This window comes from Microcaecilia unicolor, chromosome 2 (genome assembly GCF_901765095.1).
Source record: "Microcaecilia unicolor chromosome 2, aMicUni1.1, whole genome shotgun sequence".
In the NCBI taxonomy this organism is placed as follows: Eukaryota; Metazoa; Chordata; class Amphibia; order Gymnophiona; family Siphonopidae; genus Microcaecilia; species Microcaecilia unicolor.
The window spans coordinates 407,131,295-407,157,647 of NC_044032.1; the positions used below are offsets into that span (position 1 = coordinate 407,131,295).

The 26,353-nt window shown below is 45.5% G+C and overlaps 1 protein-coding gene across 5 annotated transcripts in view; it reads left to right on the forward strand.

The window, feature by feature from the left end:
• HERC3 (HECT and RLD domain containing E3 ubiquitin protein ligase 3) overlaps positions 1-26,353 on the forward strand; it is a 164,582-nt gene that overhangs the window by 21,993 nt on the left and 116,236 nt on the right. For 4 of the 5 annotated variants that reach the window (XM_030190680.1, XM_030190683.1, XM_030190684.1 and 1 more), the window contains exons 2-3: positions 9,530-9,793; positions 17,292-17,451. In XM_030190680.1, the coding sequence (XP_030046540.1) occupies positions 9,568-9,793; positions 17,292-17,451 (386 nt within the window). In that variant the 5' untranslated portion in view covers positions 9,530-9,567. Of the gene's footprint in view, positions 1-572; positions 649-9,529; positions 9,794-17,291; positions 17,452-26,353 lie in introns of those variants that run through there. The other variant, XM_030190682.1, reaches the window with a different exon arrangement.

A 26,353-nucleotide genomic window follows, 5' to 3' on the forward strand; every position in this document is an offset into this window, starting at 1 on the left:
TGCGGAGGAACCTGAGTTTTGATGTTACTGCAAAACCTCTGAAAATGCTTATCCTTGCTTTTAGTTCAAGGGGAAGAAAGCCTCCCACAGAGCAAACTGATCCCACTCCAATATGCGAGTTTGTTTATGAAAATGAGTTCTGAGAAGTTCCTTGGTGGTTTGTCTTTAATTTCTTTGACCAAACCACTTATGTCCCAACTTATTTCCCCACAGTCTTTCAAAACCAGTAGTTCTCTCTGTTCAGGAGTCAGAATGCATTACATAATATTTATCAGATTGAATAGCTTTAAACCAGCATTATTCCCAGTTAGCTAACTGAGGCTCACAGCCCCACCCACAGGAATAACTTTCTTATTCAGAGTAATTGAGCTGTCTACCGCCCGTGTGGCTGTGTGAGCATAAAATGTTCACCTGGATTTACTGTTTATACTTCAGTCTGCCAGTGCTCCAGCACCTCCATTTATTCCTCTCTCAAGGGTTCCTGGTAATCTCCAATGGTCCCCTGCTTCAGGTTCAGCCTCCTCAGCAGCCACAATCATCTTAGGGGTTTGGTGGTGGAACAGCTCCTTCAGCCCCCCCCCCCCCCCAACGGGAAGTAGTTTTATATGGCTCCAATGAAACTGAAGCTTCTTCTCCTCCTTTTCTAAGGTGATTGGTTCTCTTGTAATTGCAGGAAGTGTTCTAGGTAGCTCAGATGTCTGTTGTTTAGGTAATATTTTGGAGCCTCCCCATCCCTGGTTCTGCTAGCATCTTTTCCCTTCCTGCTGTTTTTTTTGCGGGCTGGGGAACTTTCTGTCTCCATCCCCGCGGGCTCTGTCCTCATCTACAGAACCCTCAAACACTTGGGTTTTATATTTAAATCTATGAAAAGGAACAATATGCTATAATAACCTCCCCCCAGCACCACCACCCTCTACCCTTCCAACTCCAACAACAGCTGACTTCTACTACCCCAAGGAGTCCTGATCTTTCCTGTTAAAATGTCCAGGGGTGCAAAATACAATCTGTTTTGTATGCCCTAGCAGGAGAGAGATATGCCTTATGAAGCTCTGTTATGATTTCTTAATCTGTGGATGAATAAGTCATCAACAGTCTCAGAATTCAGTCTAGCTCTCCTGTCTTCCACAGTCCTTCCTGCAATAGAAGATGTCTTTTGATGTGCTGGTAGCAGGAATGTACAGGATCCCCCATACAAATTTTGTCAGTTGTGGCCAGCATGTTTGCTTGTTGTTGTTGTTGTTTTTTTAATCAAAAGGTTGTCTGCATCACTGAAACATAAATAACGGCCCAGTTTATTAACATACTTCAAAGTAGAGAGTGACAGAGGGACAAAGTTTGTCCCTATCCCCACTCTGTCCCCGTCCCCGCAGTTACCGTGGGTCCTTCTCAAATTGGCATGCACTGCCTCCACTGCATATTAATTGTGGGTATCCTGAAAACCTGACTGGCTGAGGTGCCTCCAGGAAAAGATTTGGGAACCACTGCCTTGGGCTGAAAATGTTAGCTTTGTCTAAAATGACTCCAAGATATTTTTGTTGGATGGTGACTCCTAATTGAGAACCCACCATTTCGTACCTGTAATTGGGATTAGTTTTTCCTATGTGCATCACTTTGCACTTGTCCACATTAAATTTCATCTACCATTTAGACATTCAGTCTCTTAGTCTTACAAGATTCTTCTGCAATTCCTCACAATCTTCTGTTATAATGACTTCAATTTTTTTTTTTTGTCATTTGCAAATTTGGGGAAAGGAGCAGTGAGTAAAATCTCTTATGAATATATTAAACAGGGCGAGTTTCAGTTCAGATCATCCAAAATTTCACTATTCAACCTTTTTCTGCCTTCAAAAATTCAAATAAATTGATAAGGTAAGTGGCCTATTTATAGAAAGAATTAACTAGTTTCTACAGTTTTGCCTGGCACTCGTTCACGGTCAGTTTAGATACAAGAAGTAGTGCTTATTATAGTGACTACTAGACTCAGTAGTAGAGGTCTGCCAAGATCTCTCCAAGAGCAAGCTAGAAAATCATCCACAAAACAAACTCCAGACTGATCTGCAGGCCTCTTGTGGCTGATTTGAGGGTTCATGCATCAGCCATTGGGGGCAAAAATGCTTCCTCATCTTAGGTTTGCTAAAGAGCAATTGGATGTTCAGTAAAGGGTTTTTATCTTAAGATCTGCCTTTGTCTGTATACCTTTACAAAGATCATGTCAGACTCTGTGTCTAATAATACCTGCATGATTCTGTGAATGCTGTGACAAAGGTTAGGCCCATTCACCCTTTCTCATCTCCTCTGTCATCTTAGTTGCATAAAAATGTCTCTTTAAGAAACATAGATAGTTGTTCGTTCTCTCTCTCTCAATATATTTATATCTATAGAATCATCCTATACATTTCTGATGTACAGATAGTACTTTTATTGTTTTCAGACTAGCTAGGTGTTAACTTCCTTTCTGAAAGGAATCGAGTTAGCCTACAGGATGTTTACCAATATGGTGTATCACTCAGAATATATTTGGTCTGCATACTGTCATCTCTGGACCAGCTTCTATTGTATAGGGTTACCCAGAAAGCAGTAGCTTGTCTCTGGTAGGCCATGAGAGGGCAAGCTGAATTCTATTGTGGGATGCTGATATTACACGGATGAGAATAGAATTAGAGGGGAAGAAAACTGAGGAAGTTGTGTACCCTCAGTATTATAGGAGGCACTAAAGATGATTTTAAGGGACAGGTGTATAGAGAAACCAGGAGATTAACCTAGAAGAGCTCTTGAAGAGCAGAAAGAAAAGGTTGGCATAGCTGAAAACACTAAGGGGGAGAGTGAGGAAGGCAGGATGACTATATATGTTATTATGTTGGCAGGGGTTGCATTTTTTTTTTCCTTTATGCTTTATTGGTTAGAATTTTCTCAGCATTCCACCTTTCCCTCTTGTCAGCTTCGGGTGTGTAAAACTGATATTCCAGTAAATTTAAGTTGGCAGCAAATTTAAGTTGCCAAAGTAATCCATTCTGTATGTAAAGTTTGTTTTGCACATATGTGTAAATTAGCATGTATAAAATTGTATGCCGAATAAGTATTCACACCAAGATCTGGTATAGGTGTTTTGGGGATGTAGTTACAATATATGCATATAACCTTTTTAAAATACAGTATACATGTACACACAGAACATAGACATGTTTACACCACCTTCATAACAGGTTTAAATTTATGCAATATTAGAGAGAGCTCTAAGAACCTATTTTGTAAAGGTGCATAAGTGTCCGTATTACCTTTTATACAAGTGGGGAAAGCATGTGGAGCATGGCTCAAGGAATTCTTTACAGCCCCTCTGCTTTTGTTTGTGTGTGTGTGTGTAACTATGCTGTCTCTGAGTAGGGAGGAGGTAGTTTTGTTTGGGAGGGGTGCAGATGAGATGGGTTGGGTAGTTGGGCCGGTTATTGAGGGGTATAGTTGTGATGGAGGTAATTTGGAGCAAATTGTGGGGTGTGGGGTCAATACGGGACAATTGCAGGGGGTAGTTTTGGGTTGGGGCAGTTTGAGGTGGTGGGGAAATTGCATGGGAACTGGGGATATATTGTGGGATGGTGGAGATAGAGGGGTATTTTTTGAGGGGGAGCCAGTATTGAGGGGAAGTAGGGAAAGAGGTAAGAGGTAGTCTGAAAGCAGAAATTCCTTAATGTTTAACTCTGTGCAAGTTTCTATGCTACAGAAGCGGGAATTCCTCCCTTAGAAATGCATTTGGTCATTATGGCGGGGGAGATGGGGATATTTTTCTAGACCACCTTGCTATATAGTTTCTCTCCCTTCCCCCCCCCCCCCCCCCCCAATGCGGTTTCTTTCTATTCTGCTAAATTTTCAGAGTGCTGTTTTGCCAGCAAACATTCTTGACCTTTTTTTTTTTTTTTTTTGTATAATTCCAACCTCATAGAAGTGGAAAGAGAATAAAAAGTTACTTGAGCCCTTTGAGCTGGCCCATTTACCTACTGCTGTTCCTGTGTAGTTGAGTTATATTTGTGTTGCAGGATTTCACTGACTCCAGACCCTGTTTCTCTCTCTGGTGTAGTGGGTCATGTGACCGGCTACATAAGCAAGCTTTTGAAGTGGTACGTTAAACTCTGCTAATTGTGTTTGTACTGTGGCGGCATATGCCAAAGGAGCACGCACAAGAAGCAGGTCATGCTCCTTGGGCTTACTATGTGTGATGTTTTTCTTTGAATCTTACTATGCTGTGTTTTGGGGGTTTTTTTCTGTTTCTTTTGGGTTTTGGTTAGTGTTTTTCATTTTGGAGTTGCATTGCTGTGGATTCTTGGGATTTATTGGATGGTTTGTTTCCTTCTTCCTCTTATCTGGGACACCAGATCTTGAATCCATGGTACAGACTCTCTTCTAATCAGATATGTTGTCTTATGTCCTGTACTTCTCACCCGTGGGCCTATCAGAAGCAGTAGCATGCAAATGCATGCTAAACCTATTCATCCCCAATGATCTTGGCGCGCTGGCTGCGGCATCGCTACACCAGCTCAGAGCTGATGTTAGGGTTTGCAGACCATTTGGGGAGGAATTGGTGAGCCCTGTCCAGCATGCATTTTGCATGCTAGCAGGCCCCCATTCCCCCCCAATGCATCAGCCCCCCGCAGGAACCCTAACCAGAGCCACCCCCCCCCCCCAGCGACGGGGCTGGAGATCCAATGGGTCTCCAGCCCCCCATACCCCCCCCCCTCGGCATCCCTCAGATGTCTCTGGTGGCCCAGTGGGCTGCAGGTCAATCCCCCTCCCCCACCTGGTGGTCTAGTGGCCCTTCCCCATCCTCCCCCCCACCTTCAGCTGGAGGAGGGAGGTGGCCTCCCTCCTCTTCCATCGGCGCCGCCTGGAAAATGGCAGCGCCCTGCCCATTGCATCCTGGGATGCACCAGGCAGGGCTTCACACCAGGGGCGTATCTGGACTCCGGCGGTAGGGGGGGCCAGAGCCAGAGGGAGGGGGCACATTTTAGCCCCCCCCCCCCCCGCCGCCGCCCCCCCACCGCCGAGCCCCCACCGCCACCAATGTGACTCTCTCCACCCCCCTCCCGCCGCCAACCCTCCCCCGCTGCCGTTCTTACTTTTGCTGGCGGGGGACCCCAACCCCCGCCAGCCGAGGTCTGCTTCCACCTGCCGCTGCCGTAAAAACATCTTCTTCAGCCGGCGGGGGACCCCAAACCCCCGCCAGCCGCCCCGCGGTGTTTGAAATTCATCTTCGGCCTCCGTGGCCGTGCTGCTGTGATAGGCGCTGTTGAAATCCACTTCGGAGTCTGACGTCGTTGTACGTTGTACGTGCTGCGACGTCAGACTCCGAAGTGGATTTCAACAGCGCCTATCACAGCAGCACGGCCACGGAGGCCGAAGATGAATTTCAAACACCGCGGGGCGGCTGGCGGGGGTTTGGGGTCCCCCGCCGGCTGAAGAAGATGTTTTTACGGCAGCGGCAGGTGGAAGCACACCTCGGCTGGCGGGGGTTGGGGTCCCCCGCCAGCAAAAGTAAGAACGGCAGCGGGGGAGAGTTGATGGCGGTAGGGGGGTCCAGGGCAAAATCTGCGGGGGCCCAGGCCCCTGAGGCCCCACGCAGATACGCCCCTGCTTCACACCATATAAGAGAGAAAAAGAGACTTCAGAGATCCTTAGGGAAAACCCTAGGATACAGCTAACTTTATTTTCTGCTAGTGCTTGATTTCTTTCATCGATCTAAAAAAAAAAACCTCCCTTTTTTTTTTTTTTTTTTTTTTTAATGTGCATCAACTTTTCCATTTAACTTTCTTGTTCCAATACATGGAAGTGGAGGAGTGGCCTAGTGGTTAGGGTGGTGGACTTTGGTCCTGAGGAACTGAGTTTGATGCCCACTTCAGGCACAGGCAGCTCCTTGTGACTCTGGGCAAGTCACTTAACCCTCCATTGCCCCATGTAAGCCGCATTGAGCCTGCCATGAGTGGGAAAGCACGGGGTACAAATGTAACAAAAATAAAATAAATAAATACATCAACAATCTTATGGTGATAAAAGTGCTATTTTTCCCTCCCAAATTTTTTTACTTAAAAAAAAAAGTTATACAGAATCCAAGGGCAATTAAGACCAGGGCTTAAAGCATTTCTTCAGAGGGCGACCTTGATGGGGAAGAAGGTGATACTACAACACTGGCTTGGAACTGAGGCCCCCACAATAGCACAATGGAGAGCCACGATGATTCATATGTGCTCACTGGAGCGCAGAGCGGTAACTGACTTGGCAGATAAGAAGGGAGACAAATTTTGAACAACTTGGGCGCCATTTTGGGACACATTAACTCCAGTGGCTCGGAGCAGAGTACTTAATTTCTGAAGAAGAGGGGGAGGGGAAGGGTAGGGGAGGGGGGAGAGAGCGGGGGTTTGGGCAAGAGGAAGAAAATGTATGAGAAAATTGTCACAATGGACTCAGAAAATAGAACTGGTGACATGTTTGTGCAGATGTTTTATACCTATAGTAATGTTCTAATGTTGTGTTATTGTGTCAATAAAAAGGAGTTATAAAAAAAAGAAAAAAAAGTTAAAAAAAATAGTTTAAAAATGTGAATCTCATGACTACAGAGCATGAGTATAGTTGTTGTCTGGGAGCTATTATAGAAGAGGTACAGCACTCTTAATAGCAGAGAGAAAGTGCCCACTAGGACTGTCACATAGAGATCACCCCCCCCCCCCCCCAACACGATATGATACTTGTACCACCTGCAACAAGGGAGAAAAAAAAAGAAAAAGGAAATGGAGGTGTTGGAGGGGAGCTTAATATGGAGCAGGGAAAAGTGAGTCTGAGGATTAAAAAATAAATAAGTAATAATTAAAAAAAAAAAGAAGCCCAAATTATTACAGTAATTCCCTTTGCAATATCTAACAGATCGGCAAAGCTTGCGAGCTACAAACTCCTAAGAATGTTAAACAAATGTATGAATGCCTCATGAGCTCTGAACCTCTAGCGTCTTCAGACAATACAACTTTCTATTCTGGGTAAGAGGCATTGTAAGAGGAAAAAAAAAAAGAATTATGACTGAAACACAGTCCATGCAGTCTTGTCAGCAAGGACCAAATTGTTAAGTCGTAGTAGTTAGGTGTGTATTAAAAAAAAAAATACATATTTCCTTCTCTTTTCCCTTTCCCCCTCCCCCCTCCTTTTACTTAATGCGTGAATACCCGAATTAGGCCTACAATCTTTACAGTCGATGGCCAAAAGCCACCCAGGGCAAGAATCAAGATGCTGTAGCACAGAAGTCCAATTGACTGCATCCTTGAAATGATATTCTCCTTTCACTTAGTGAGACAAGGATGAGGTCCTGCTTTTGAATCCCGCCAGGTTCTTTGTACCAAACACCAAATTATCCACCATGCTTCATATGATGTCACCTAGGTGAAATACAAGCAATGCACTCTATGTACCCGATGATTGCTGGGAAGAGGATATCGATGAAACTGAGGGCTGTGGTAAAGAATCCATATAAGCACGAGCAGCTCTGGGCTGGTCGAATAAATGAATCTGTCCTTCATGAGTGATTCTGAGCTTTGTAGGGTAAAGGAGTGCAAATCAGATCCGTGCTTGAAATAGTTGAGCACAGAGAGGGGCAAAGGTCTTCCTCCGTATTTGCACCGACTGTGAATAATCTTGGAAGCAAAGAACTTTATGGTTTTGGTATGTTAATGTCTGTCCCCCACTTAGCGATTGCAGTATGAGCTGCTTCTGCATATAACTGAGAATTTTTACAGTGAGACTTAGTAGCTGTAGTGCACTTTGGACCCAACCTGTGGGTCTGTTCCACACTAAAATGCTGTAATGATTGGCCCAAATTCAAAGTGGTTGACAGCCATGTTTCCATAAAGCTGGTCATATCTCTCTCCGCTACCGTTTCTGGCAGCCCAACGAAACACTGATTGTTACATCTCGAGCAGTTCTCAAGATCGTCCAACGTATTCTCCAGATCCGCCACGGTCTCCCGGAGTTGGTCCTGCTTTGTAGGCAAAGAACATGTGCTCCTTCAGCGCCGATGTACATGGCAGGCCCCCATCCAGCTCCATGCTTAGACTAAGTGTTCATATCTATCTATCTATCTATCTATAAATGGCAAGAAGCGTATTCACTCGCAAATGCACAGTAGAGACCCTCTCTGTCCCGCCCTCGTGTCAATACGTGATGACGGGGGCGTGACAGAGAGTGAACCTGCGCACTTGCGAGTGAGGGAACCGCTGTCGCCACCGCTCCCTCCACCCACCTGGAGTTGCCGTCGCCACCACCCACCCTCCACCCGGGCCGGGTACCTGGCTTCACTATTCAAACCGCTGGAACGCAGCACACAGCTCATCTGAGCTGCCGTTGGCCTTCCTTACCTGCCTGTGTCCCGCCCTCGCCGACGTTGCGTCACACGAGGGCGGAACACACGCAGAGAAGAAGGAAGGCCGACGGCAGCTCAGATGAGCTGTGTGCTGCGTTCCGGCGGTTTGAATAGTGAAGCCAGGTACCCGGCCCAGGTGGAGGGGTGGCGGAGGGGACTCCGGGGGAGTGGCGGCGACCTATCCGGGGGGAGCCTTTCAACCCCCCCTTCCTTTACTAGCCCGTTTTTACGGGCTCAACGGCTAGTCTATCTATATTATATATATACCAAGTCTTCCAGTAAACATAAACGTGATCCTAGGTCCAGCTCCAAACATATACGCCGTCTGTTTTGTGTTAGGGAACTAATTAACAGTGCAAATTGTGCAACATTTGGCATAATGTTTGGTCTTTGCATTAAGAACATTTTGGCTGTTATTTTTCTTTCGGTAAGCGTTTGATAAACTGCATGATTATTGTGGTCTTTGAATTATTTTTAGGTAGATAATCCAACATGCTGGTTAATTTATATTTAACTTTCACAAAAGAAGTATTTTGAGGTGGTGTTTGGCTTTGATGTAGTTTGAGTTGATCAGTATATTTTTTATATGAAATACATTTTCCAAATATTGAACTGAATTTTGCGAGTGTTAGCCTATTAAGGATGCTCTTGTAAGCGAGTGTTCAGCTCCTAGCTCTTTCAGATTTTGAGGCTTAAAGTCGGTTACTGACAATACTGGGCTGAGCCTAGTCTTACTGTGTAACATCCAAGCTTTGATAAATGTTAACATGTTATTGTCTTGCTTTTTTAAAATCCATTTTTTTTTTTCAAATAGCGCTCACAGCTGCTACAGTGAACTTTGTTTTGCTTCTTTCTGTATATTGTGTTCTGACTGCTAGAACCAGGTTCTGAATTCAAAACATCCCGTTTGCTTAAAAATTCTCAGCAGTTTCTGCTTCCTTATTAATAAAGTTGACACAGGCTCTTGGTTCTTTCTTGTAGCATGCATGTGGTCTGTGTGTTTATCTCTTGTTCTATGTAGATTAATAGGGAAAGTGCACTTTCCTGATTTAGAGTGAATCTTTTTAAGTTTTGTCTTCGAAAATTGGGAGTGTAGTGTAAGTGAACTGAAATTTTTTTTCCCTTTTTTTATTTATTTTTCAGGAAAAAGAAAGCTGCATGACCAACCCTAGGAGGAAAAAATGTTATGCTGGGGCCATTCTGCTTTTGGCCAGCTTGGATTGGGGCATGACTTTCTTACAGCTGTGACAGAGCCGCAGGCATGCAGGCTTTTTCAAGAGAGACTGGTCAAGGAGGTGGCCTGCGGAAGGAATCATTCTGCCTTCCTTCTGGAAGATGGAGAGATTTACACATGTGGCCTAAACAGCAAGGGTCAACTTGGTCATGAACAAGAAGGGCTGGAGCCAGGTATGGTCATGCCTAGTGTTCTGGGATGTATGGGTTGAAAGGAGGCCAGCCATTTCATTATGTCTTATTTTCTGCAGTTGTTTCTGATGACTGTCTGGTGATTACAGGGGAAGGCAGGGAAGAAAACACTCCCAGTAAGGTAGTCTCCTACTGGAAAACTTGCTTTTTTACCTCAACGAGCCATCTATACAAACCTGCACCCAGAAATTAAGCAGATCAGGGGTTTTCAGCCCAGTTCTCAGAGCACACCCAACCAGAATATCCCCTTTGAATTCAATGTCACCGTCTATGAGTAACTTGTTTCCAGTCTAGTTGTACCACTTATATATCTCACCACAAGTAACTACTATCTATTTCACATTAAAGTGCACAATATTTTTACTATAACACTTTTATTGCATGAAAAGTTTTTAAAATAATCCTCATTATCTCATACATACCCACCCATGTTCTCACAGGAACTAATACCCACTACCTATTTTCACAATATCTGCACAATTCAATCTGAGGCTTGTCTGTAATAAATTAAGATCCCTCAAATCACTAAGCATTACATTTAAATAAACTTTGAATTCAATGGAAATATATTTTTATAGGTGGTATATCAAAGCAGTTTACAATAACTATAAACATGCTACTCTAAGCAGGTAATTGTATCAATAATCAATTACTTTTTCAATAAACGCACAATTTCCAAATATACAAGAAAATAGAATCAAATGAAAATACAATAAACAAATATTTACTATAGCATAAGAAAGCCAACAAGCCCACATCAAAGGGAGGCAGCTTTCTCATTACAAATATAAAACAGAAAAGAAAAAATGTAGACAATGCTAACAGAATGCAAATTAATTATCTAGTATTCAAATCAAACCCCAAAATTGCAAAGAATCCCAAAAGACAAACTCCTTACTTTGAAAGGAAAAAATACATTTACAAGGAATTTTGAAGAAAAACATATCTCCCATTGCAAGAACTCTCAGCTTCAAAGTCAAAAAGGCTTTACGCCTAAGTTTGAGTTGCATGGGAGACATCTGGAAAAATACAGATCTTTGCCCCACAAAAAAAACATCTTTTTTAGGAAAATATTTCTTCAGTATCAAAGTTTTATCAGTGTCAAAAGCCAAAATAACCAACTGGGTGGATCAATCTTTAATTACATCCTGCGTATCTTCTAAAAAAGCAGTTAAATCTCTCAGATGTCTCTAGTCAATTGACCCCCCCCCCCCCCCTTGCTGGTTATTCTGTCTCCTTCCTAACAGGTAAATAATAACAAGTAAAGTGAGTGTATCTGCAACTGAGAATCTGAGAATTTCTTTAAGATATTGCTTAAAGAGTATCTCTGGTGACAACAAGTAGATACAAAGAAAATTGTTTTTTTTAATTTTTAGAAGTCTTTATTGAACATTAATAATACAGAACAAAAAGCACTCAGCACAATTCAACACAGAATGGAACAATTTTTAACAGACACAGATTCCTTCCTATACTAGCATTCTCAATCATCTCTAACTTCATATGCAATGAATATGAGTCTTTAACCAGTGTGAAGCTGAGAGAGCCTGAAGGGAGGAAAGGATTCAGATGAGAAGCATAACCTGGATAAACAGTAAGCAACATTTTTGCAGAGATTCAAGGCCCTCCCCCAATCTATGATAAATGGTTAAGAATTGTCAGAACTGTACACAGCAAAAGGAGGTCATGCCTAAAGAAACAGCGCAAAACAGAGCAGTAGAAATTTGCTCCATTACCATACTACCAGTTGTCATTTTTTTTTTTCATTTTATATTTCTGACCCTACAATGCTACTGTAATCTTGTCATATCTGTGAAGTTCCTCGCAGTCTTCCAAGTCTTAAAGGTAGGATCTTGGACATCCTTCTAGTCCCCAAAAATGGTCATTTTTGCAGTCAAAAGTAGAGTCATAATTAGTGTACCCAGCCCATCCCTCTCTAACCCATCTGAGAAGTATCCCAATAATTATATAGCAGGTGAATCCGCAGAAATCCCTGTCCATTTGTAAATGGCAACCCAAACTTGGTCCTAAATTATTTTTACTTTTAGTGTATTCCCACCATTGATGCTCATAAGTACCTGGCTGCTCAAATCTCTCCAACACTGTCCATATTTATTAATTAATTTATTTATGTTACTACTGAAAAGGTGTGCCCGTATTTTTTGTCAGAAGTAGCTAGGTGTTCTTCCTTCTAGGGCATCCAGTACAAACAGAGAATTGCTTATAATTAATAACTCCAGAACAGTGATGAATGTACCAATGGACACATTTCCAAAAGGAGTCCTCTGAAGAAAAAGTCATTGCTTCCAATCTTTCTGGTAGGGGTTCCAGGCATAGGCGTAGACTGGGGGGGGCGAGGGGGGGCAGTGCCCCCCCAAACGACGCGAGGCGCTGCCGCGCCATTAGTTAAAAAAAAAAAAAAACACATGCACGCACGCGCTCCTCTCCGTCCGCTTGGCTTCCCTGCCCTCTCTATCTGCGTCCCGCCTTCCTCTGACGTCATTTCCTTTCGGGCGGGACGCAGACAGAGAGGGCAGGGAAGCCAAGCGGACGGAGAGGAGCGTCTCCGTCTACTCCTCTCTCTTCCTCCCTCCCTTCGGCGCAGGCAGCAGTCTTTTCCAGCGTTCCTGGCAGCGGTAGCGTTGTACACGCTGCCTTTGGCTCTGCCCCGAAGCCTTCTCTTCAAGTTCCTGTTCCCGCATAGGTGGGAACAGGAACTTGAAGAGAAGGCTTCCGGGGCAGACCGAAGGCAGCGTGTATATCGCTACAGCTGCCAGGAACGCTGGAAAAGACTGCTGCCTGCGCCGGAGGGAGGGAGGAAGAGAGGGGGTAAACGGAGTCACCATCTTGGACCTCGCGCGGGGGGGAGGGGTGGGGAGCAGAGGGAAGATGGATAGTACTGGGAGGGGTGGGGAGCAGAGGGAAGGAGCAAGAGATGGATGGGACTGGGAGGGTGGGAAGCAGTGGGAAGGAGCAGGAGATGGATGGGACTGGGAGGGTGGGAAGCAGTGGGAAGGAGCAGGAGATGGATGGGACTGGGAGGGGTGGGGAGCAACGGGAAGGAGCAAGAGATGGTTGGGACTGGGAGGGGTGGGGAGCAGAGGGAAGGAGCAGGAGATGGATGGGACTGGGAGGGTGGGAAGCAGTGGGAAGGAGCAGGAGATGGATGGGACTGGGAGGGGTGGGGAGCAGCGGGAAGGAGCAAGAGATGGTTGGGACTGGGAGGGGTGGGGAGCAGAGGAAAGGAGCAAGAGATGGATGGGACTGCGAGGGGTGGGGAGCAGAGGGATGGACCAGGAGATGGATGGGATTTGGAGAGGTCAGGCACAGCAGAGGGAAGGAGCAAGAGATGGATGGGACGGAGGGATGGTGAGCAGAGGGAAGGAACAGAAGATGGATGGGACTGGGAGGGGTGGGGAGCAGAGGGAAGGAGCAAGAGATGGATGGGACTGGGAGGGTGGGGAGCAGAGGGAAGCCTACTGGAAAGAAGACACTGCATAAAACAGAAGACACTGGGATCAAAGCGAATAGAAAAACTACATGATCAGACAACAAAGGTAAATAAAAGTTTATTTTATTCATAATTTATTAATTGAAATGTCAGCTTTTTGAAATGTGCATCTGTGATATTTTGCCTGTAAATTTCATTTCCTTCCTCCATATTAGCATATTCATTTGCATATGTATATATGCAAATAATATGCTAATATGCTCCGCCCATTTTTTGCCCCCCCAAATGAAACAGTCAAACTACGCCTATGGTTCCAGGGAGCCTAAATCTTTATAGTCAAGAAATGTCTGGTGGGTTTTTAAAGAGAGTCGTCTTCTCAATATCTGTGGAACCTCTATACAAATTAGCTTTTGCATCTAGATGTTCTATGAAATCCCGCAATTGAAAATACTATAAAAGATCCCTAGAGAGATTCTTGACCCTTAATACTAGTTTACTTCATGACCCAGGGATAGTGCAGGAATATAGGCGGACTCTCATTGAATATTTGGAACATAATCTTCACTCTGGCCCCTCTTTCCATATTATCTTGGATGCTTTGAAGGATATTACTCAAGGTTTTTTCTTGAAACATGTGGGTTGGCGGAAGCGGGAGTGTGAGGCACTTCAGAATCAATATTTGACCTAGATTAATGATTTTGAAACTCGGCATAAACAAACTGGTAGCAAGCAGGCTTTGAGTTCTTTGTGTAGGACTCTGTTGCTCCTTGAGTGATTAGGTCAGGAAGAAATGCAATTTGCTTTCGACAAGTTACATCAGAAAACATTATGAATATTCTGGTAAGTCAAGTTCTTTATTGGCTTTTAAATTGCTTAAGGCCTGTTTGGATAGTTTAGTGCGGAATCTCAAGGGTTGCTCCGGGCATCTCTTTTATAAAGCTGGTCCCATTTGAGATTGCTTCTGGGAATTTCTGGCTGACCTGTATATGAGAGATCCGTAGATACAGTGTTGTGATGTTCAGTCATATTTGGGGTCTTTAGATCTACCTTCTCTTTCTACCACTCAGCAGGAAGGTTTGGATGCAATGTTCACTTCCTAAGGAGGTTTGGGAGTCTATTAGGGCCCTGGCAAGTTTCCGAGCCTGAATGGGGCTCCTGGTTGAGTTTTATAAAACATTTGCACCTGAACTGTCACTTCTGCTTGTGAGACTTCTGAATGAGGTGCACGAAGAGGGACAGTGTGCCTCCTACAATGTTGGATGCTTGAATTTCAGTTATTGCTAAAGAGGGTAAGGACCCTTCCAATTGTCCATCTTGTAGGCCTATTTTGGTACTCAATACAGATGTTAAGGTATTGGCAGTGCATTTGGGTCAGGTATTGCCTGATCTTGTTCGTCCTAACCAGGTAGGGTTTGTCCCTAAGCATTAGGCTGCAGACGATATTTGGAATCTTGTTAATTTGTGCTATATCTCCAGGCACTCTGCTCAGCAGGCTTTCCTGCAGTGTATATTGATGCAGAAAAGGCCTTTGATAGGGTCCATTGCAGTTTCTTGCATGCTGCACTTTCTAGAGCAGGTTTGGGAGAGGCTTTTTGTGGGTGGGTGGGTGCAGGAACTGTATTCGGCTCCACGGGCCTGTGTTCGGGTTAATGATGGCGTTACTTCTATGTTCCCTTTGACCAGGGGAACTAGACAAAGATGCCGCTCAACACACAACCTTAAATTTGGATAGTTGTTGATCTGTTGAAGTTTTCTAGCTTGTGCCAAGAGCAGCATTGATGGGGTTGACTTCCATGGCACTGCAGTGTCAATGTGCTGAACTGATTGTAGACACTGCACTAACCATGAAGTAGGGGATTTATATACAGGAAGGCAGTGGCATAGCAGGAGGGGCTGCCACCCGGGGCGGGGCAGTTCGCCGTTGCACCCCCCCCCCGGGTGCAGCACGATGACACCCCTTCCCCCCGACCAGCTCCCGCACCCTACCTTTAAAAAGAATATCGGGAGGCAAGGCGCAGCGCCTCGCGCCTGCCCTGCACGTAAAAGAAATGTGGACCATCGGGCCTTCCCTCGCTCTGTCTGTCCCGCCCTTGCAGAAATAGGAAGTTGCGTCAGTGGAGGGCGGGACAGATAGAGCGAGGGAAGACCCGACGGTCCACATTTCTTTTACGTGCAGGGCAGGCGCGAGGCGCTGCGCCTCGCCTCCCAATATTCTTTTTAAAGGTAGGGTGTGGGAGCTGGTCGGGGGGGGGGTGTCGATTCGCCGAGGGGGGGGGGAGCTGGCAGGGAGCACCCCCCCTGAGCTGACACCCGGGGCGGACCGCCCCTCCCGCCCCCCCCCTTGCTATGCCACTGCAGGAAGGGTTTATAAATGAATGAGGAAAAATATAGATCTGTAATATGCTGGTTGTGATAGTTAAACTGATTCTGAAAAATAAAATACAGTCTATAAATGGTCAGTGTAGCTGGTCTTTTTATTTTAGAGTTGCATAAGGTATCTTAACAAGATGAATGCTAGCAGAGACATCTCTCTCCTTCCAAGTCTCCCAAATCTGGCAGTACCAATGGTTATATTTATAGCTCTGAATCCATAGATGAGGTAATTAATCAATTCTATTCAAGGAAATCTGTAGATCAGCAAACATACAAAGGAGATGATCTTTGACAGGATACAGATGTTTTAAGCTATGTCTAATAAATGGTATTTCTAAACTATTGAAAAGGAAAGTCTGACAACTACAGACTGCTTATTTAGACTAAACATAATATGTGCAGCTTGGAAACAGGAGGAGAGAGAACCATTTTCAGTAGTAATTCTTTATCTACAGATAAGCACCTTGCACTTTAGATTTATTCTCCTTCTTCCATCCTGGGACCCCTTCATTAGTGTAGATTTAGAAATATTTCTGTTTACACACACAAGCCTTTTCCATAATAGACTCCTAGAATTTTAAGATGGTTTGTTAGCCAGGATTTTATTTTGGTCACCTTGTCCCACCTTCCCACTGCTCCTTCTAGAGGCCTTGATCAAGCTCCTGTCACCATTGGATGCAGTTTTCAGCAGCTCCTTGAGGCAGCCATGGGGTGTCATTCCAACAAGAGGGGAGGCAGAGAGGAAACAGCCTTCCAGCTCCTTGAGTTTATGCTCTGGGTATGGAAATAGCTTTTGTGGGTCTTTAAAGCTGCTTTCTGCCCTTTTTTGTTTTGTTTTTGTAACCTGGTTCGGTGATCATTGGCAGCCAGGTGAATGTATTTTTTTCATAGGCAGTGGGACCAGGCCCCTGCAATATTTTGCCCAACCAGTGGCGTTCCGACCCTAGCTGACACCCGGGGCGGATCGCCGATGCGCCCCCCCCCCCGGGTGCACACCGCTGGGGGGGGGGGGGTGCCGCAGCGCGCGCCTGTTGCCCTATCTCTGAGTTCGCAATTCGCATGTGTTCACTGCTCCCTCTGAGTCTGCCCCGGAACAGGAAGTAACCTGTTCCGGGGGAGACTCAGAGGGAGCAGTGAACACATGCGAATTGCGAACTCGGACTGAGACAGGGCAACAGGCGCGCGCCGCGGCACCCCCCCAGCGGCGTGCACCCGGGGCGGACCGCCCCCCCCCCCCCCCCCCCCTTGGTACACCACTGTGCCCAACACAGCATCAGCAAGTATAGATTTGGGGACTGGGACCACAGATTGGTCTATTTGGCCCTGCCAACCAAAACTGTGTTCTGAAGTCCCTGGTATTTTTGGAGCCCCAGTAATTGTATTCATACTATGTTTTAAAACCTGCAACAGATTTGATCTTAGAAATCTGGGGGTAGGTTAACTGCTTGATTTGCGGCGTCTACACAGCATCCCAAGGTAATATAAAGATTTTTGGATCTATACCCTGTCCCTGGTGCTACTCTTATGTGGCTTTTATTTATTAATGCACAATTTTTATGATCTCTTGGATTTTGTGGAACTGCAAGCGGGCAGCTTCCTTCCTTCCGTCGAGTACTGTTCTCATCCCTTGTCACTGAGTGGTTTTCTTTATTTCAGTGCTGGTGGAAGCCTTGGCAGAGGAGCACATCGTACATGTGGCCTGTGGAGATTCTCACAGCCTGGCACTCACCAACAAGGGGCAGCTGTTTTCCTGGGGCGTTGGAAATGATGGGCAGCTGGGCCTGATTACCACAGACAGCGCTATTGCAGTGCCAAGGTAAGGACCTGCATCTGCCCCTGACATCTTGTTCATAAATATTGAAGTTGATGCTTAATGCTTTGAGCATAGCAAGAGGTTACAGGAGTGGAATCTTCTGTCTGGTATTTCTCCCTTAAACGCTGTCCTTGTTGGTCAGGATAATGGATCTTTCTAGAACACATATGTAGGGATTGTTGTTCAGGCATACAGTCAGGCTCCTGAGGGCTGAGTGCACAAATATGGGTTGACAATTCCTCATGATGTAGGCCCATGTCTGTATCACCATATTCCTGGGGGCAACTGATTCTCCCCCTCCCCCCTTGTACATAATTTCTAGACTTCATTCTGCTGCACAGAAAAATGTGCATACTGCCACATTTGATAGGGTGCTGCCTCCAATTTACTATCATGTACACCAGAAGTGGGGAGCTCCAGTGCTTGAGCCTAACATTCTGGAAAGATTTTGTGCCATCCCAGATATAAATGCATACAATGAATGCAAAAATAGTTTATGCATGTTTATTTGGGTTAGCCTGAAAACCTACCTCATGGAGAGGAGCTGTCACTGACTATAGGATCCCTTCTGAGCCTTCCCCTCCACCTGAGAAGAGGCTTGTCTCCACCTGAGAGCCTCTCCTTCACCTCTTTTGTAAGCAGTGAAGGATAAGCCCAGGGCCAAGATGCTCAAGGTCTTGGACTACACCTCCCCTCCTAAGGAGTCAGTGACGGCTCCTCTCCATGAGTTAATCAAGGCAGTCCTCGTTAGGAACTGGGCGTCTCTTCTGTCTGTCCCTGTGATCCCCAAGAAAATTGATACCCAGTATTGGATCCACAGGGAGCCTGGGTTGGTGAGTTCTCAGTTACCCCACTACTTCATGGTGGCGGATGCCGCTTTCAAAAAGGCCAGGAGTACTATGGACTATGCCTCGGCTCCCCCAGGCAGAGAAGCGAGAACCCTGGACTCATTTGAGAGGAAAATGTATCAGGCCGCTATGCTCATCACCCGTATTCAGTCTTACCAGCTCTTCAAGAGCATCTACTTGCGGAATTCGGTGCGGCATCTGTCAGATTTGGTCGATGTGTTCCCTCTGAAGCAGACTGAGACCTTTCAGCAGTTGGTCAAGCAGTAGAAGGCGTTTCACAAGTTCTTAGCCAGGGGCACTTACGACACTTTTGATGTGGCATCCAGAATCTCTGCCCAGGGTATAACAATGCGCAGTCTCTCATGGCTGTGTGTTTCTGGCCTGGACCATTTGGTCTACAGAGGATGGCAAATGCCCCTTTCTTGGGGTATAATCTTTTCAGAGAGAAGGTTGAGGAGGTCGCTGACCAAATCAGGAAGCATACTGATGCTATATCTTCTCTCCCGCTGGGCATCTTCTGCAACTGCCTCCTCATCCAGAAGTTTTTTTGGTAGGTTGTGTAGTGCCTCCTATTCCTATTCTAGGCCTTAGGTACTCTCTTGCAGCTCGCCAGCCTGCTCAGGCTCAGCCCCTGCGCGCTCGTTCTCATCAACAGCATGCGCCCAAGGCCTCTGCTGCTCCCCAGCAAAAGCAAGGGACAAACTTTTGACTGGCTCCATTAGAGCATAGCCACTGTCAGTGTCCATCCTGGATGACTTGCTGGTTGGGGGGAGGTTAATGCTTTTTCACCAGAGGTGGCCTCACATAACCTCCGACTGGTGGGTTCTTCAAATAATCTGACTCAGATGCACCCTCAATTAGATTTCCAAACCTCCAAATTGTCCACCGAGAGCACATTCTTTCCTCTCTCACCATAGGCAGGTACTTGCAGAGGAACTCTCCACCCTTCTCAAGGCCAATGTGGTCGAATCCGTTCCACCAGGGGAAGAAGGATAGGGATTCTATTCCAGGTACTTCCTTTTCCAGAAAAAGACAGGGGGGATGCATCCCATCCTAGACCTAAGGGCACTGAACAAATTTCTAGTCCGCAAAAAATTCAGGATGGTTTCCATGGGCACCCTTCTTCCTGTGATTCAGGAAAATGATTGGCTATGCTCTCTGGACTTGAAGGATGCTTATACAAACTTCCCAATACATCCAGCCCACAAGTATCTTCGATTTCGGTTGAGTACGCATCATTTTCAGTACTTTGTGTTGCCATTTGGCCTCGCTTCAGCTCCCAGAGTCTTTACAAAGTGTCTAGTAATAGTCGCAGCATAGCTATGCAGACTGGGAGTTCATGTGTTCCCTTATCTTGACGACTGGCTGGTGAAGAGCACTTCGGAGGACGGTGCTCAGGAGTCCATGCGGATGACTATTCGGGTGCTAGAAATACTAGGTTTCGTTATCAACTACCCCAAGTCCCATCTCCATCTGCTTCAACAATTGGAGTTTATAGGAGTCCTGCTCGACACAAGGACTGTCCGGGCCTACCTCCTGGAGATGCGTGCGGACAACCTTCTTTCCCAAGCTCCAAGGTTCGGACATCGCAGCAGGTCACAGCTCGTCAGATGTTGAGACTGTTGGGCCACATGGCTTCCACAGTGTATATTACACCCATGACACATCTACACTTGAGAACTGCTCAATGGGCCCTGGCTTCTCAGTGGTATCAAGCCATGGGAGGTCTGGAAGATGTCATCATCCAAGTGTCCCTGGAGCTTGTGTGCTCCCTTTAATGGTGGATAATTTGATCCAATTTGACCTTGGGACTTCAATTCCAAATACCTCGGCTGCAAAAAGTGCTGACGACGGATGCATCTCTCCTGGGGTGGGGAGCTCATGTAGATGGGCTTCACCATGGAGGGAGCTTGGTCCCTCCATGAAACAAATCTTCAGATCAATCTCCTGGAGCTCCGAGCAATCTGGAATGCTGTAAAGGTTTTCAGAGATCGGCTGTCCCATCAAATTATTCTAATTCAAACAGACAATCAGGTTTCAATGTACTACACCAACAAGCAGAGGGGCACCGGATCTCGCCCTCTGTGTCAGGAAGCCGTCCAAATGTGGCTTTGGGCATGCCATCATGGCATGCTTCTCCAAGCCACTTAATCTGGTGGGCGTAAACAACGATTTGGCCAACAGGCTGAGCAGGGTAATGCAACCTCACAAGTTGTCTCTAAATATGGGTGTAGCCCGCAAGATCTTCTGAGCGTAGGGCACCCCCTCAGTGGATCTTTTTGCCACTCAATTCAACCACAAGGTCCCCCAGTTCTGTTCCAGGCTTCAGGCCCACAACAGGCTAGCGTCAGATGCCTTCCTTCTTCATTGGGGGACAGGCCTTCGGTATGCGTATCCTCCAATACCTCTAGTGGGAAAGACTTTATTGAAACTCAAGTAAGACTGCGGAACTATGATGGATTCTGATCGCGCACTACTGGCTGCGTCAGATTTGGTTCCCTCTTCAGGAATTGTCCTTCAAAGAACCGTGGACATTGGAGTGTTTTCCGACCCTCATCACACACAGAACGAGGAGTCGCTTCTGCATCCCAACCTCCAATCTCTGGCTCTCACAGCCTGGATGTTGAGAGCCTAGAATTCACTTTCTTGGGTCTTTCGAAGGGTGTCTCCAAGGTCTTGCTGGCTTCCAGGAAAGAATCCACTAAGAGGAGTTATTCTTTTAAATGGAGGAGGTTTGCCATCTGGTGTGACAGCAGGCCAAAGATCCCCTTTCTTGTCCTACACAGGCTCTGCTTGAATATCTTCTACACTTATCCGAGTCTAGTCTTAAGACCAACTCCATCTTAGTGCAATGTGCTTATCAGCATGTAGAAGGTAAGCCTATCTCTGGACAGACATTAGTTGTTCACTTCATGAGAGATTTGCTTATGTCGAAGCCCCCTGTCAAACCTCCACCAGTGTCATGGGATCTGAATGTCGTTCTCGACCAGCTGATGAAAGCTCCTTTGGAGCCACTGAATTTCTGCCATCTGAAGTACTTGACCTGGAAGCTCGTTTTCTTGGTGGCTGTTACTTCAGCTCGTAGGGTCGGTGAGCTTCAGGCCTTAGTAGTGGATGCACCTTATACTAAGTTTCATCACAACAGAGTAGTCCTCCACACACACCCTAAGTTCCTGTTGAAGGTGGTGTCTGAGTTCCATCTGAACCAGTCAATTGTCTTGCCAACATTTTTCCCCGACCCCATGCCCACCCTGGTGAAAGCAGCTTGCACACCTTGGACTGCAAGAGAGCATTGACCTTTGACATGGAGCGGACGATAGTCCGTCCAGTTGTTTGTTTCTTTTGATCTTAACAGGAGGGGGGGGGGTCGCCATATCCAGTTGGCTAGCAGATTGCATTTCCTTTGCTTATTGTGCTCAGGTTGGGCTGATTTTGGAGGGTCATGTCATGGCTTACAATGTGAGAGCCATGGCTTCGTCAATAGCCTACTTGAAGTCAGCCTCCATTGAACAGATTTGCAAGGCTGCGATATGGTCTTCGGTCCACACATTCACATCTCACTACTGCCTTGAGCAGGATACTGGATGCGACAGTCGGTTTGGGTAGTCAGTGTTGCAGAATCTGTTTGGGGTCTAGAATCTAACTCCACCCTCCTACGCCCATTTTATTTTGTTCCAGGCTGCACTTTCATTCAAATTGTATATAGTTTCGGGTTAATCTGCGTTAAGTCCTCGCCATTGCGAGGCCCAATTGACCAATATTTGTTGTTTTGGGTGAACCTGGAGAAAGTGAAGATACTTACCTGTAGCAGGTATTCTCCGAGGACAGCAGGCTTCTTATTCTCACAATCCTGCCCACCTCCCCTTGGAGTTGTCTTTTTCTTATATATTTCCTTGTTTCTTTTGCTTTTGAATTAAACTGAGGCAGCACGTTTGCACAGCAGGCGGGAAGGCACTCGCGCATGCGAACTGGAGCGTTGCTCGCGCTCCTCAAAGCTCTAGACTTTTCCTCTGTTAATATTGCTGAACCGGGCGACATGGAACCGCGTCAACCCACTTGTGAGAATAAGAAGCCTGCTGTCCTCGAAGAATACCTGCTACAGGTAAGTATCTTCGCAAGAGAATGGGAGAAGAGAAAAGAGGTAGGTTTTATGGTGGGGGGGGGGGGGGGGGGGGAATAAGAAGTTCAGTCTTGGCCATGTTCAGTTTTAGATGGTGAGACAAGTGGGCTGAAACTTGGGCCTTTCTGTAACGTCACCGAGTCTTCTCATAGGTCTCTCACTAAACTTGGATTTTTCCCAAGTCCATTTAGTAGGGGTTTAGGGGTTAGACGGTTTCCTAAAGGACAAGTCCATAAACCGCTACTAAATGGACTTGGGAAAAATCCACAATTCCAGGAATAACATGTATAGAATGTTTGTACGTTTGGGAAGCTTGCCAGGTGCCCTTGGCCTGGATTGGCCGCTGTCATGGATAGGATGCTGGGCTCGATGGACCCTTGGTCTTTTCCCAGTGTGGCATTACTTATGTACTTATAACTCAACCCCCCCCCCCCTTCCCCACTTCAGTCTGTTCAGAATTCTGCTGCAGTCACTATACTCACATAACCCCTCTCTTCAAGTTGCTTCATTGGCTCCTCTTACTGAGTTTTACAAGTGCATTCATTCTGCAGCTCCTCAGTATCTCTGCTTTTTTTCTTTACCCACATCTTTCCCCAGGAACTCCATTTATCTGGTAAGTCTCTGTTCTCTGTACCCTTCTTAGAGGTGCACGGGGAGAGAAATTTCACCCATTCCCACTAAGAACCATTCCTTCCTCCCGTACCTGCAAGTTAGATAGTAGATGATCGCAGATAAAGACCTGTAAGGTCCACCCAGTCTGCCCAACAAGATAAACATAGATAGACATGGGGGAAGCCACTGCTTGCCCTGGGATTGGTGTACTTGTGACCTCGATTGGCCACTGTTAGAAGCAGGATACTGGGCTGGATAGACCATCGGTCTGTCCCAGCATGGCTGTTCTTATGATGTGATACTACATATGCATACTTGACCTTGATTTGTCCTTGCCATTTTCAGGGCACAGACCATAGAAGTCTGCCCGGCACTGACCTTGTTCTCCAACTACTGAAGCTATCATCAAAGGCCCACTCCAGCCCATCCAAATCTGTCCAGCTATCTAGGAGTCTGCCTAGCACTGGCCTTGCTTCTCAGTTAATAGAGTTGCCATCTAAGCACCGCTAAGTTCATTTGGTTCCATTCTTTCCATATAATGGAATGTACTTTCAGCACTAAGGATGCAAAGGAAAAAAGAGATGGGGAATTTTATTTTTAGAGTAGTTTCAATTATTCTTAAATACTCAAAACATTTTAGATTAATCTTTTGGCATTGACATTTTTGAGACAGCTTAGAGCAAACATGTATATTGTACTTGCAGAACAGCAAAGCCTTTATTTCTAAGCAGCGGTGGAGCTGGTGCTCCAACAGTCTCACTCGCACCCAGATGTACAAAATTTAACGAGCCAGCAACATGGTTTTTACACTGGTTCTAGCCAGTTTAGCGAGCACGGAGTTCAGCGAGACATGTACAAAAGGGTTCTGCGAGCTCTCTTACTGTCACAGTAGCAGCTAACGAAATTTGTAAGCAAAGTTGTTATAATGAACGAATTACTATTCAAATGTGCATTCCGAGTGATGCACAAACATTTTCCTAGTGATGCACAGAAAGGACCGCCTATGGATGATCAGGAGCTGTCTGTACTACTATTTCCTTCCCATTACTGCTATGGATTTACAGCCTGCTTCACTAACACAGACTACTCAGTAATTAGTGTGGATTCTTTTGGATTCGTGTTAGGTTAATGAGACCTTTATTAGAGGTTTTAAAATCTACAATGATTAAGCTATATACAATGATTAGCTATATAACTAAAAAGAAACAATACCTATCTATAAACAATCATTACATCACTGGTCTCTACATCTAAGCAATGCTAAGAGTTCCTAGACAAGGAAAAGAAGCAATAAAACAATCATCACTGGTCCTTACATCATTCAGGCTCTTATCAGCTGGGGGGGGGCCTTTTTACAGCGAAAGCCAGAAGTTTTTTTGACCATGAAATATGGTTCTCTGCGCAGTTCGTACGTTACTCACAGACGAGCTCCCCATTTCACTGAAAGAAACTCCCCTTTTTATTAGGTTTAGAACTCATGTTCATAGCTAAGGAAAATTACAGAATGCTTGAGAATAGGTAACAAGCCATACTGTGGGAATGTGGTCACATGTTTCCAAGTTCAGGTGGCCAGTCTGAACTGCAAACAGGCTCCACCTTTCCCTTCACATAACAAGTTAATTAGAGTTGTGTCTTATATTCTACATTCCAACTTATTTTCACACAATCAACGTTAAACAATAATTTTTTAAACAGAATTACTTCTAATCGCAAATACAGACCCCAGGTGCACTGGTTGGTCAAGGCAGAGTTGAAAAACAATCTTTAAAATTCACTTCCACTACACAGCTGCCGGTTGGCTGAGGAGAGTTGTAGCATCTCTAGAGCCCGCCCCCCTGCCTGCCTAGCATGCACTGCAGCCCTTTACTCTCTCCTTCACCTTGCTCTCCCTTGCTTCCCTCTCTGCCTGTAGTTCTGCCAAAAGTCTGGCAGCAATTAAAACAAAAAAAGCCACACACAGCTTTCATACATTCAGCTTGTATTCGTGTATAAAAGACATCTGTAACATGCATGTAGCAGCAATTAAAAAAAAAAAAGTTTGAAAACAATACAAAAAAAAAGCTACACACTGCTTTCATATATGCAGCTTGTATTCATGTATGAAAGACTGCTGTAGCATGCACAGAGCAGCTACTCTTAGCGATTAGCTGTTCTGCACATGCTCGGATTTATTTATTTATTTATTTATTGCATTTGTATCCCACATTTTCCCACCTTTTTGCGGGCTCAGTGTGGCTTACAATAAGATATGAATAATAGAAATACATTTGTAACAACTTGAATATGGAATACATTGTACAGAGTTGTGTGAGACATTCGATTATCATTGGGAATATAACAATGGGACATCAACATAGAAACATTGGGAGGAGACAGTGGGACAATTGATTACAGGATGAGGGATCTGAAGTGGATGTATGTTGCATTGGTGAACAGTGAGTATGGACTCTATGTGTTTTGGTTCTTTCCGTAAGTTTGTTCAAACAGGTACGTCTTCAGTAGTTTTCGGAAGGAAGCTTGTTCGTTAATCATTCTTAGGTTGCGCGGTAGTGTATTCCAGGCCTGCGTGCTCATGTGGGAAAAGGTTGACGCGTGTAGCGTCTTGTATTTCAGGCCCTTGCAAGTGGGGAAGTGGAGGTTGAGGTATGTTCGGGATGACCTTTTAGCGTTTCTGGGTGGTAGATCTATTAGATCAGACATGTACGCTGGGGCTTCGCCGTAGATGATTTTATGGACTAGTGTGCAAACTTTGAAAGTAACGCGTTCCTTAAGTGGAAGCCAATGTAATTTCTCTCGTAGTGGTTTCGCCCTTTCGTATCTTGGTTTTCCGAGGATGAGCCTGGCTGCTGTGTTCTGGGCTTCCTCTCTGCCGAGCTGCTCGCTGTTTTTGTGAGCAACTCATTTGCATGCCAATTCTTTTGAGCATCCCTCACTATTTTCAACTCAGTAATTTTTACCGAGGTAGAAATAACAGTCGATTCTTTACTGGGACTTTTTGATGCATCTGGGCCTCAGTATATTCCAATCCTCATTCTGGGGCTCCAGTAGCCTCTCACAGTGTACTCCAAGCCTTGTTTTGGCATCACCAGAGATTTGGCGTACTCTCCCATGGGAAATCCGTGGAGACTTCTTCTATCCCTGTGGGATTCCTGTGGACTCAGAAGCCATAGTTCTGGGTTTCCCACAATCCCTGTTCCTATGCAGCTATATACCCTTCTTTTCCACCACCAACTCCAGACTCCTTTCCTTTCATCTTGCTGCATTGTATGCCTGGAATAGACTTCCTAAGTCAGTATCTTATGCTCCATCATTGGCCCTAGTCAAA